The sequence below is a fragment of the Blennius ocellaris genome (assembly GCF_963422515.1).
Source record: "Blennius ocellaris genome assembly, chromosome: 14".
NCBI classification, from domain to species: Eukaryota; Metazoa; Chordata; class Actinopteri; order Blenniiformes; family Blenniidae; genus Blennius; species Blennius ocellaris.
The window spans coordinates 14,568,830-14,582,238 of NC_137663.1; the positions used below are offsets into that span (position 1 = coordinate 14,568,830).

Below are 13,409 nucleotides of genomic sequence, written 5' to 3' on the forward strand. Positions count from 1 at the left end.
TTGTAAAATAACCTCTGCATAACCAATACAAGTCTCCTCAGAGGTTACCTAACATGTTTAAACAATTAGAAATCTCAGGACATCAATGAAGGTAGAAATCAGGCCTCTTCTACAGAGAAAGTTAAAATACAACTACAGAAGAAGCTTTCTTTGTGAGTCTTACTCTAAATAATATACCTCACTGTGAATGACAAAAGAGTAGCCTCGTGAAGATACTCATGTTCTTACAAACCTTTCTTGTTTGGATCAGACAAACATGATGTCCATGTTAAATGGTCTCTTGAAAAACAATGAAAACAGGATAGCTTCACGAATTTAAAACCGCCCGCCTGACACCCAAGACAGGATGTGAAAAGAGGAAACATCCAGGCACAGTAGGTCACATTACTGTCAAACAGTAGGCTTACATGCATAAAATATTGATATTGTATCAGAGATCAACAGTAACACACACATTATGTCCCATACGTAAATATTAAAAAGCAACACACACTTAAACACTATTTCAACCTACAGTATGTCACATTTTTGTTTCAGAAAATAAATCATCTCCTAAATAACGTGGCAAATAATCTATTTCAACTTAATATAAAATCACGTAGGTTCAATGGGGAGCATTTATTTCTTAAGATTTTTAAAGATTTTTGTTTCCAGGTCATTCCACAATTATTGATGTAACTTCATCACTTTTGAATTCATAAATGTCTTTACCAGTAACTGTTTTCACAGCAATGCTGTCCTCCAGTTTCGAGAATGTAAGAATGGTCCTAGCTATAGAAATGTAGCCATTCCCAGAATTAGAAGGAGTTTGGTGGGAAAAGCCTGATAAGGACAGAAACTTTGAGAATATCAAAGCAAAGCAAAGTTGGGGAAGTGCACTGAGCAGTTCAATAAATTGTCAGATATCAGCTATTGAAGTGAAGCTTGATGTTTTGGACTCATATCTCAACTTCTAAAAAATAATGTTTTGTACCACACTGGGAAAAATAGATGAACTAACACCATACAGGCCACACTTCTACTTGACAAACCTAGAATACAACAGTGCATATATGTGGAGTATACATTGAAGAAAATGAATAAATGTCCAAAGACTACTCCCCGTATGTTCATGTCTATATTAGACAGTTTATTTTCTTTTTAGTTGTTTATCCCTCCTTTTTCTTTCTTTTAATTTTTTTGCTTTGTCCTGAAATACAGAACCTCCACTTCATGCTCGTGTCTGTATCTGAATGTCATGAAATATATAAAAAGATAACATACGAAATAGAAAGTACAAATATTTGTTTTCAAATATAGGAAGTAGTAGATTAATCCTGACTGATCATCCTTGACAACAACCCTCTGTGTGACTACAAAATTTGCCATCTCACAATACAGTACCTGAAACTAATTGTGTGCAAGATGATTGTAACTCATAAAAAAACTTTATTACATTCAGCAGCAGTGCCCGGCTTCTTTGTTGTGCTGTTGTGCTCTTGTTGTGGTCAGTTCAAACTGACAAACCAATGCAAATGTATTATTATTTGTATTATTCACATCTGTCTATGTCAGTAATAAATCCATTTTCAGACTGGATGTTCTTGCAAACTTCATGACCAAACAAACCACCAAACAACTTGTGTGGAGCCGTAAAAATCTGTTAAATATAGTTTTGATACCCCCAAAAACTTCTTTCATTTCTACAAATTAATATGGTACACTTTCTTTCATTTTAGCTGTTTAAGAAGTTTGACCTTTTTATTTGTATGCTCACTTCTTCTTTTCCCTTTAATCTTTTGTGGTGGTTTAAACAGTTTTAGCAGTGTAAGACCTTTTTTCAGCACTTCTAGCTGTTTCAAGTTTTCAGCCATTTAAGCATCTTTCAGATGTTTTTGTACACATTCACGTCATTTCAGCAGTTTTGACACTTTTTGACTATTTTTCCTTTTTAGTTTAACCACGATGACAAGATCAGCCACCTCATTAACATAAACGTCTTCACAGAATAAGGGATTAAGTGTTTTTTCAGACTTATCTTTCCCAGACAATGAAAACAACACATGTGTCAGTGTTTACTATCTTGGGTACTCACTGATTGATTTGCATATTGATTGCAGTCAAGCACTCAGTAAACAATTTATCAGTTGGTTCATAACTTTCTCATATATTTGGCTTAAACATTTAAATCCTAAAGGTAAAGCAGAAAAGAATGTGATTGGGAATCTATTTGTTAGTTGAGAGTAATACTGAGTTGTTTTTCTCATATTAAAAGATTTGCATTTAATAACCAGATAGCAGTTATTGATTGTGCAGACTTGACGCACAAAACTTGTGCAAGATGTTGTTATCAGATCTTTTTTTAATAATGTAATATTGCAATAAAAAAACAAAACAGATTAAAGCATAGACGCCAGGCGACTCTTTAATTAAACAGATATTTAATAAAACATATTGCTACTATTCAAATAAAATATTCTGCAAACCTGACCACATCCTCTTCAGTAAAAGCAAACAATGGCAAGTAAACAACTGATGATTAGAAAACATGAATGTCTGGTTCAGTGTGCTCATCTGCTCCATCAATACCTGCGATTGATTCAAGTCACAAGTAAGTACTCAACTCCATTATGTGCTCAATCTGGCTTTGTTTTACACTCTTCCAGACCCTCTCATTTTCTGTCACCTTGATCTCATCAAATCAGTCAGTCTTTTATCTTCCAGGCTCTGACTGTACCTATTGAAGCTCCTTCATGATTGTGCTGATAAGCCAATTATTTATGAGGTAATGCCCGAGCAAAGCAAAGGTTGGGTGCGCACACGAGGAATGCCTCTAGGGGGCGCCATTCGTGGAAGGGACCGTATATAAATGTGGATTTCCACACAGTCCACAAACAAAAGTAAAGACATCAGGAGGGTGGAAGCTGGATGGTGCTACTCACAACCAGGAGAGGTAAGAAAGTTACACAGACTTACTGTAATAAACTGTGAATTCAATTTACTTTAAATAAGAAAGAAAATTAGAAATGAGTTTAGATTAGATTAGTTAGAAATGAGAGGATTATTTCAGGAGTGACAAAGGTGCACATGTACCTCTCTCTCCAAATGCTGCCTGAACAAATTGTGTTTAAGTGTGTGGGACTTTTTTTAATATTTATGTATGGGACATTGTGTGTGTGTGTGTGTGTGTGTGTGTGTGTGTGTGTGTGTGTGTGTGTGTGTGTGTGTGTGTGTGTGTGTGTGTGTGTGTGTGTGTGTGTGTGTGTGTGTGTGTGTGTGTGTGTGTGTGTGTGTGTGTGCGTGCGTGTGTGTGTGTGTGTGTGTGAGAGAGAGAGAGAGAGAGAGAGAGAGCGAGAGAGAGAGAGATTGCCTGTGTGAGCTGATTTGCTTATTGTTTGTCTGGCAGCTCCTTTATATTTCGGATGCACCACAGTAATTGCAGACAACAGTTGCGGTTGGATGGGCATGAGAGGACAGAAGACATACAGAGAAAGAGAGGGGCAGAAAGAGAGAAGCAGGCACAGAGCTCACTTTTCACTGTGTCCAGTTTGGACCAGTTTGCTTTTTTGCATGAAGCAGCAGAAACTCTTCCTGGGAGCTTCTTACTGTCTCTAACGTGATGTATGGTCTTTGTACCAGAGATAGAATGATCTGTACACTGCAAGGAGAGGTAATAATTCACTGTGGTTAATTAGTCGAATTGTGAAAACAAGGCTCCAAATATCAACGAGAGAGGCATTAAAGGTTCAGTTTTGCTTTTCAGTACATCAATTTATCTTCACGTAGGTTCAAAGTTAAATGATTTATCTGGTGATCACATAAAAACTGGACCTTTCAGCAAACCACTGACTCCAATGATAGGCTAACTATAAATCCTCCCCCTTCCTTTTGCCCTTTTGTCTTCGCAGATAACTGATTTGTGGTCCTTCATCCAGAGTGCCTGTCGGGGACGCACTCCCTGCACTTCCAGCTTCCTCTCTTCTCTCTGTTCTATTTCCTTTTGTTCTTTTGCTGTTGTTCTGCCTTTTCCGAACCTCTTTAGTAATGGCTCCGACCCTGGCCACAGCGTTTGCCAAGCGCTGGTGGATGGCCGTGACGGCTATCATTGAGAATCTGCTCTTTTCTGCCGTCCTGCTGGGATGGGGATCGCTCCTCATCATGCTCAAGTCTGAAGGCTTCTACTCTTACCTTTGCAACGAGGAGGGTGAGTACGGTTTGTTTTCAAACCCAGCTTTAATTTCTCTCATTAGCTTGATATTGCCTCCATAGACCACAGAGCTTCTCTCGTCACAATGTTGCTGTGCAAAAGCTCATACATTTTTCTTAAATTCCAATGAAAATGCATTACAGTTACAATAAGCACTGAAAAGAGGTGTGCACTGACGATCAGCGTTATCTTGAGTTCGGAGGATTTGGGTTTATTGAAAGGCTGTAATGTAACACTACTGCCTTGTATCCTATTCATTCTGTTGGAAGAATAAGAGTTTGTAAGCTCGTAAGCTGTTTGAGGGACTCTGGAGATTACACCTGATCACGGAAATAAGAACAGGATTTCATGCAGGTAGAGTCGCCCTGTGGTGAAGAAAAAAGCTGGAGGTTCCCATTAAGAGTATCTCATTCACTTCAGAACAAACAGAAGACAGAATGCTCAATAGGAGAGGAGTAATAAAACAAGACTATCTAGACTACCTTTACCATTGTCTTTTTTACCACTTTAGTTTTCTGAAGTTCTATTCAGTTTTCTCTTCTCTCACCACAACAAATGCATACTTGGTGCTTGATTCTAACTACAAATGGGTAATAGAGTGGAATCCTATTCAGGCTGTTTTGAAGAGGGAAAAAGGGACTGTCATCAAGAATCAGCAGAACCTTATTCTTTGGACTTCAGGTGACACTGTCATACCATGAGCCCTCACAACTGATCTGAAAGATACCCTATCTCCTCTAGAGTCGACTTGATTGATTTGTCTCAGCAGGGTGCAGCGTCTGTCCCCATGTATCAAACCTCAAGTTTTAAAACATTGTTTAGTTGGATCATTTATTATCACAGATTGACAAAGTCAAAAACTATCATAGTCAAGGGTGACTGATATCCTCATTAATGTCACTAAGATGCAACACTTTATAAAAACTGCTTCAGCTGCAACGTTTGGCAATGCTGCAGGTGATTTTCTGGAGAATTGCCACAGCACATCTTATCTTATTCTGATGACATAAGTGGGGAGAGGACAGCAGCACCAGCTCAGCTCTTTTCAGGCATGTGACATGTGATAAAAGGAACAAAGAGAGAGCCACAGCCAGCTTTTATTACTGGTAATATGGAAGTTTAAAGTACACTGATAAAGGATAGGAAAGGCGAGCAGACCGATAGAAAAGTGATGAACGGAAGAAATGGGACCACAGGTTGGGAGGCAAAATGATCATATGAAAACCGTGGAGTAAACAGGCGTTTAAACAAACAATAACTATAAGGATAAAAATAGACGAGCCTTTCAAATATAATTAAAGTGGGTTATAAGTAGGTTGCCTTTCATGCTATGGAGGAGTATGTCTGTTGACACAATACACTATAAAATGATGGGTGACAAGTACATATTTGCTCAGAGATATGGGGTTGCACCAGCTGCACAGTTCTCATAAATATTTGACTTTAAAATGTTACACTTTTTACTCATATTTTCAAGTTTCAAACCTTTTGTTTTTCATAACTGTTGTACCTTCTCCCGAAATCAAACAGGTTCTGATAAACTATTTAATTGCCACTGAAAGATAATTCTTGCTGCTGATATTCCAAAATGCCTTCAAAAAACCAACAGCAGCCTAGTATTGTATTCTTACAAGTCTAAATTGTTGTAGATGCTGTTTTTTTTAATCTCCTGATATATTTCCCCTCTGATACAGATAGATTATATCTTGCTGATGAATTGTTTTTTATCGTTGGAGGTTTACCATTAACCCAACTTTCCACGTGCTCTCCACAAATGTGATCACTGTCTGTTGCTGTATTTCTTCGGTGTGAAGAAAAACAGCTGCCGTTTTCACATTTCATCTGTATGACAAAAAGCCACAGGAACCTAGATGTGGCCTTGAAAGCTCCTGCTTCATCCTGACACTATGTCTTTACAGATGTCCCCTTTTTGTTTCAGTATATTCCAAGAAGATGTTAAATTCTTGAATACAAAGTGTAGCAATCAAGTGAATGCATATTTTTCCGCTTCTTAATTCTTGTATCGTCTTTTCAGATAACAGCACCAGCTACAATCTATCCCAATCCTTGGCGATGCCGCCGTCCGACGAATACGCTGACTATTATGAAAGTGAGGCTGGCGTGGTTGGATTGGGAGACGGGGTGGAGATGAGGCCTCTGGTCCCTCAGGGTGGGATGATGAGGATGAACGGTTGGCTGATCTGTAAAGAGCAGGATGAGATGTTGAACCTGGCTTTCACAGTCGGCTCCTTCCTGCTCTCAGCCATCACGTTGCCGCTGGGGATTGTCATGGACAAATATGGGCCCCGTAAGCTCCGACTGCTGGGCAGGTAAGCAAATAAATGTAGAAATGATCTGGGCCAATGATGATGTTGTATCAGGACCCATGTAACTGTTGCTATTTTTTTTATTTCTAGCACATGCTTTGGATTGTCCTGCCTCCTCATTGCTTATGGAGCCTATAAACCAAATGGTAAGCCTGTGTACCGTTGTACTCTTTTTCCACTGATTTAAATAGTGTTAAGCATATTTCTTGTTGACATTCGGATTAACTTAAGTTTATTTTGTTTGATTTGTTGCAGAACTCTCTGTCCTCATCTTCATCGCCCTAACTTTTAATGGCTTCGGGGGCATGTGCATGACTTTTACGTCGCTCACAGTAAGTGTGTGTCTCCACGTGCACTCCACATAATGTTTGTCCAGATGTATATTTTCTATGTCCGTAACTCTTTGTCCTGCTGGTAATATTCTTCTTTAATAGTTTGCTGGCTCCCTGCGTGCTCACCATCCTCACCCCCCTCCTTGTCTGTCCTCCCACTTCTCCTCTACTGTATTTTGGTGTTTGAGCATTGAAGTCTGCTGCCCAGCTGCAGATAGCAGGGAGTAAAAGCGGGAGGGGGATAACACAATGTTTTTTTTTTAATACGTTGCAATACATGTGTTAATTTGTGCTCCTGAGAGAAATTGGCAGTTGATTATGGTAGTTGATTGCTCACACAGAGGCAGAAGAAAAACAATGGATGCTCTTCCTGATTTCCAGAGTTCACAGGGTCGCCCCCTCACAATTAATTTGCATTCCTTGCCAACCATGGTTCATCCTCCTTTTCTCTCTCCCCTCCATCAGTTAAGTCTTACAGTGACTCACACAGAAGTCCAGGGCTGTGCCATGGTGATGCTGTTCACTAGCAAGAGGCGCTCCTCCAGTAAATCTCCTATTAAAACACCCTTCTCTATTCCAGCACAGGCTTTTACTGTAACATATTTCATCTCTAATGTGGTATTTGTTACATCTGCTGAAATGTCTAATGAGTTGCTGCCATGGCCATGGGCCTTAATGCCAGTGATGTGGTAAAACCAAGATTTAAGGCTTTGTTTGCCCTTTTTCTGCGGGCCTCAGTCCATAGTAGCCATCTTACTCCACCACCTCACTGTTGGGTTAATAATCAAACACAACCATGTTTCTCGATCACCTAAGGCCTTCGCGATTGAGGGATTTTACTTAATACCTTACCTGCCCTCCACTTTTGGCTTTCTGCCATATGTCAGTTATCAGGTCACCTTCCCTTTTCATGTCCACCCAGCAGTTGCTAATAGAGATGTAATGATTGAAATCTATTACAATATGTTACCAAGTGGCCGTGCTGTAACCTGGGTGCCTCAGTCAACATGCCTTCTCAAATTAGTGCTCACACACAAACACATACCTCTTCTGTGGCTTTCCCAGTCTTATGTAATACACAGTGCCTGTTGTTGCTCAGCCTCTGAGCACAGAACAGCTTGTGAATTACTTTGTATTTGAATATTTTGCCACCTACTGCCTTGTGGTGTCTCTGCCAAGTCTATTTTCTTTCCTCCTCAAATGGCAGTGAAGGACATGGAAGAACTGTATTCTGTGCATCTATTTTGTCCTCAAGTGTCACATCACCTCAGCCGCCCCCTCGTATTCTTGCAGCTGTATAGAATCCATCAGCAGTGTCTTTTATGTCGCGGGCTGGGCAGCTGTGTGTGTTATGTGATGCTTTTACTTCCTCGCTGTCAGTTTATTGTGTTTTCATGCGCTTTGATGTTCCTTGTGATGAGCTATGTCTGCTTGCTTGTTGGTTTTTAACGGTGACCCCGAGTGTGACACTGTGGGCACTGTCGCCAGGATTCCCTCAGTTTGTCCCCTGCCTTAAACTAAATGCAGTCACACTGCGGCTGAGTTCAGCCGGACACAAAATGGCTTAATTTTACACTAAAATACAATGGAATACAGCATGCAAGTGCAACAACAACCTCCAAACTTTTGTGTTTGGCTAATTTCCTGTGTCATCCTTTCTCTTTTCAAGCTGCCCAATATGTTTGGAAACCTTCGTTCAACCTTCATCGCCCTGATGATTGGCTCCTATGCTTCCTCTGCTGTCACCTTCCCCGGTGTTAAGGTAAACAACACTGATTCAACCTCATCTTTTATGAACTCAAAAACTAACAATGAAGTGCATATGTGTATATAGTGCAGAGTTTAATGGAGTGCCCTGATTAAATTTGCATACACTACTTGTTTGCCTTTGGCGATACAGTAAATATTAATTCAAGGGCCAATTGTGTCAGTGGGAGGTTGTGATTGTTTTATCTGCACATTGGAATGACGTCATAATTCAATCCATTAAAGCTGTGCCCTGGAACCCAAACATCCCAGCGTAGAAAGCAGAGATATGAAAGCTGAAGTTTTGTGAGCAAACAGAGTCAACTAAAGTCCAAGAAGGAGGGGTTTATTTGCACGGATCTGTGTAGGCTGCAATATGTCAGATCGCCTTGGGTGTCAAATATTGCCAATTTGTCAAAGCTGCTAGCATCTTGAAAATACTCACAAGATGCCCTTTGGAGCAGGCTGGTATATCCACGTGCATACATGTAGGTTTGAAAAGACCAAAGCAAATCTGTGTGTGGTTGGGGTATTCCAGTATAACAATGAAAATGGGAACAATAAATTGTACTCTTGGAAATTAAACAGCACAGTTAAAATATGTGGGTTTTAAGCACATGCAATGTAGCATACTGAGAGAGAATCCCATCATTCCACGACTTTTAGATAAGGGACACCGTGGCATAAGCTAAAGGATCTTACAATTATTCACAGTGTAATGATTTACCATTCCCAGATAGGGAACGGTAAATTGTACATGCAGGTATGCAATGGGATCAGTAGGCAAGGTCAGTTTGTCTGAAAATAAAATCCCCAGATGGTGCAATACTTGTTCTCATTGTATTTTGTAAACAGGTGATCTACGACCTTGGCATACCCTTCATCACAATCCTGGTGGTGTGGGCTGCCTGTTCTGGACTGGTCTACTTGAACTGCTTCTTCAACTGGCCATTAGAACCATTCCCAGCACCTGATGACATGGACTACAGGTGAGTAACACATACAGACAATGGTACACAAACAATATTAATTGAAATGATTAAAAGAAAACATAGACTCCAAGCCTTGGACGATATCTGACTTCATGACTCTCCAAAGTTAAAGTTGGGGCTGAAAATGCAACCAATAATGACACACTTTTAGTCAGGTCACCGCAAATCTATTTGATGAAGTGAAAGCAGTGGAGGTTTTCAGGAAACCAACTAATCTTCAGTTAAATGTAAAACTTCCTATATTGAAAGGTACAAGACACTATTGTTGATGACTTTTGGATGTTTTGAGTTGAGGTGCATGCTGACATGAAATAGCCACTGTCTGGAATCCCTTCTGTTACTCTCATGGTTTTGCACTATTGTGGATTTTATAAGATGGATTTATCTCACCTTTAGATTTCATTCACATGTAGAACATATGTTTTAATCAAAATATATTTCAGTTGTATTATCTACTAACTAATTTGTTACATGATTTATCACGGGATCGCTCATGAGAACCATTGAACACATAAATATAAAGACCAGTCTTCATTTTCTATTATGAAATCTTTTGTCTATCAAGCATATGCTGACGTCATCATCTTTGAAACTGTTTGACAAATAATTATGTAAGACATGAAAAAAATATGCAATGTAAAGCCCTTAGGTTAAAATCTTGTCTGCTCATCATCACGTGTCAACTGTCATCCTCGTGCTAAAACTGTGCTCGTGGCAGCAGAAATTATTTGTCTCCGTTGAGCAATTTGTCACAAGATCTCTTCATCAGTTTTTCTCACTTCTTTTTTTTTTTTTTTTTTTCCCCTCAGTGTGAAGATCAAGTTCAGCTGGCTTGGCTTTGACCATAAAATCACAGGGAAACAATTCTACCAACAAGTGACCACGGTGGGCCGTCGCCTGAGTGTCGGAAGCAACCTGAAACAAAAGGACGTGGCTACAAAAGATGGAAACAATCTCTGCCTGTCCACCATGGACTTGGAAATGGACTGCAAGTCACAGGACGAATGTATGAAAGCAATATGCTGCACGTGCTCAGTTGGCGTTCGAGTGTAACCCGAGTGTGACCTCTTTTAATATGTTCATCTCATTTACGCCTTCTGTGTGTTGTGCTTGTCCTTTTTAGCCCCGTCGTTCTTGAAAACTATCACCACTCCAGTTTTTATACTCAGCCTGGTGACCATGTCCATCACTCAGCTTCGTCTCTTGTTCTACATGGGGGCCATGAACAGCGTCCTGGAGTCGCTCACTGATGGAGACCTCAACACAGGTTCGCCTCTCTGCGTCCGGTCAAAAGATGCAAACGTGGCAAGATCTACTGTTTCCTGCTCTTGAATAGTGTCTTCAAAGCTTTATGACTTACTTGGTTTTGATTATATTTTCAGTGGAAAGGATGGAAGTTGGTAAGACAGTTGTTTAGCTGTAGAGTCTCGAAGCCTCATAACATTATATTTCTAGCTGAGAGTTAGAATTTAGCTTGCTAACTTCTTTGCTCCATCGCCACCATTTACTTTGGTTGTTGTTCACAACACTAACGTAGTCCTTCAGGTGTTATTCAGCTTCAATCTGAACCCACAAGGTATCATTTGTAGTACTCATTAACTAACTTGCCTGTCAGCATCACTACAGTGTGCACGTCACATGCAGTGTCACATGGTGCACTTCCTCAGCATTATCTTACTCTCGACCATAAACCCCCTTATTATGTCATCCTATTGACTCGAGAACGGTTGTTTTCTCCATTATAACCGTTGTTCCACTCAATACTGCTTTAATCTCTTAGACTAATTATTAACCGTGTTTTCACATATAAGAATGTCCATATGAAAGTAGATTCTGTTGCTCTCTATTTCTAACTCCACTAATTCTTTTGATCAAAACCTTTTCTTGCTATTTCTATCCATATCGACTTCATTGTGATCTCCTTCTTAGTGAGCCTGTACTCCTCCATCTTCGGCGTGCTGCAGCTGCTCTGCCTGATGACCACTCCTGTAATTGGTCAGATCATGGACTGGAAACTGAAGGACTGTGATGATGGAAAGGACGACAAGGAGCCCTTGAGCAAGTGAGTCAAGTCTGAGTAGTTCCTTGTGATGCAGCATGCACTCTCTGAAGCCAAAACCTTTAACTGAGACTTTAGAGCTGCCTGTCAGTGTGGTAAATACAGTTAAGAAATGAACCTGCATTGTGAAAAACTTCAGCGATCTGACTTTTCTCCCTTCCTATGCCTTTTAATTGCAAGTGGTGAAACGAAGAAAAAACGCAGGGACAAAAAGACCCAGAAGGTGACCAATGCCCTGCGGGCGTTCGTGCTCACAAACGTCCTTTTGGTGGGATTTGGCATCACCTGCCTCGTGCCCAACCTCCCTCTGCAGGTGAGTCCTCAAGGCACTTTCGAGTGAACTAAACCAAATAGCTTCAGTTGTTACAAACGTTGACTTTTGCTTTCATTTCCCCTCAGATTGTGTCATTTGTCCTCCACACTGTGGTGAGAGGATTCATCCACTCTGCTGTCGGTGGTCTCTACGCTGCCGTGTAAGCTTCACGCACAGACGCACACACAGACATGCACTTTCATGGTCATACTATTGTGAATGTCAATACAGGCTTGTGTGCAGAGACTAAATGAATCTCTTTCTCACCTCCAGATATCCGTCCTCACAGTTTGGCAGCCTGACAGGCATGCAGTCTCTGGTCAGCGCCGTGTTCGCCCTGCTGCAGCAGCCCCTGTTCTTGGCCATGATGGGACCCCTTAGTGGAGATCCGTTCTGGGTATGAATACACACTCACAAGCTCCAACCTACACAACTGCACAAATTGAATCCAGTGGACATAGCTAAGTCTCGTGTCATCCTGCAGGTCAACATCGGCCTCCTTGCTCTCAGCATGCTGGGTTTCTTGCTGCCCCTTTACCTGGTCTGCTACCGACGGACCCTCCACAAACAGCAGAGGGAACGAGAGGACGACGCGAAGATCTATATTAGAATCAACGGCTCTGATGTCCCCGAGGCCTTCGTCTAGAGCAGTGAATTGCAGCAAAGCAGAACGCGACGATTGACACGGGGAAATATGGGCAATCCAATGATACATGCCAAACAAAAGCAAACAAATCTGTCAAGATGCCGACAGAACGCCGCGCCCAATTGTTTTTCACTATCTACAGTTGCAGAGACCGGACCAGTGGTCAGTTTGGTGAGGAGAGAAGTGAAATATGAAGAAGAAAAAAAGAGAAAGAGAGGAAAGACTGTGAAAGGAGTGAGGCATTGGTCCTCTCTATCCCCCCAAATCCTCTGACTTCTTCTTTTTTTTTTTTTTTTATTCTCTCCGCTCTGAGTAGCACTTTAGTATAACTCCATTCCACTCAAGACTGCTTTAAAAATTCCCCTCATGAGCAGAAAAATAAGATGAATTTCTACCTTTGGTACCAGCAACATTGCTAAATGTCACCCTCACAACCAATCTGCCCATAATTCATGGTTGATGTCATTGTGTTGCTGTTTTCTTCATTTTATACATTGAATATCATCTGGACTGTAGAGTCCTATCATGATGTTCCCTGTTTGTTCGTGGATTTCTTTGAGCAGATGGCGGAAAGGGAAAAGCATCAGGAGATATAGAGAAAAGAGCATTGCTGTAGATGTTTCTTAAGCAAGTAGAGAAAACAGTCATGACTAATTATAGAGATTTGGGGATTTTTCTGGGGTTTTTTGTGACATTAACATCTGATTGTAGTATTTACTATAGCTTAGTGTTGAATAACTAGCAGTATTTTGGGAGGATGTGTTCCGCTAAGACATCATGCAAACTTTGGCATGTTTTATATAAAGCA

The 13,409-nt window shown here is 40.6% G+C and overlaps 1 protein-coding gene across 1 annotated transcript; it reads left to right on the forward strand.

Annotated features, from left to right (window-relative positions):
* Positions 1-4,023: 4,023 nt before the first annotated feature.
* On the forward strand, positions 4,024-12,601 carry slc43a2b (solute carrier family 43 member 2b; the record flags this gene model as incomplete). Its single annotated transcript, XM_080508309.1, has 14 exons — positions 4,024-4,183; positions 6,222-6,516; positions 6,604-6,659; positions 6,769-6,845; positions 8,515-8,607; positions 9,447-9,580; positions 10,393-10,589; positions 10,707-10,850; positions 10,966-10,983; positions 11,513-11,645; positions 11,823-11,955; positions 12,042-12,115; positions 12,229-12,352; positions 12,440-12,601. The coding sequence occupies 14 exons, from the start codon at positions 4,024-4,026 to the stop codon at positions 12,599-12,601; spliced, it is 1,800 nt and encodes a 599-aa protein (XP_080364435.1).
* Between the last annotated feature and the right edge of the window lie 808 nt (positions 12,602-13,409).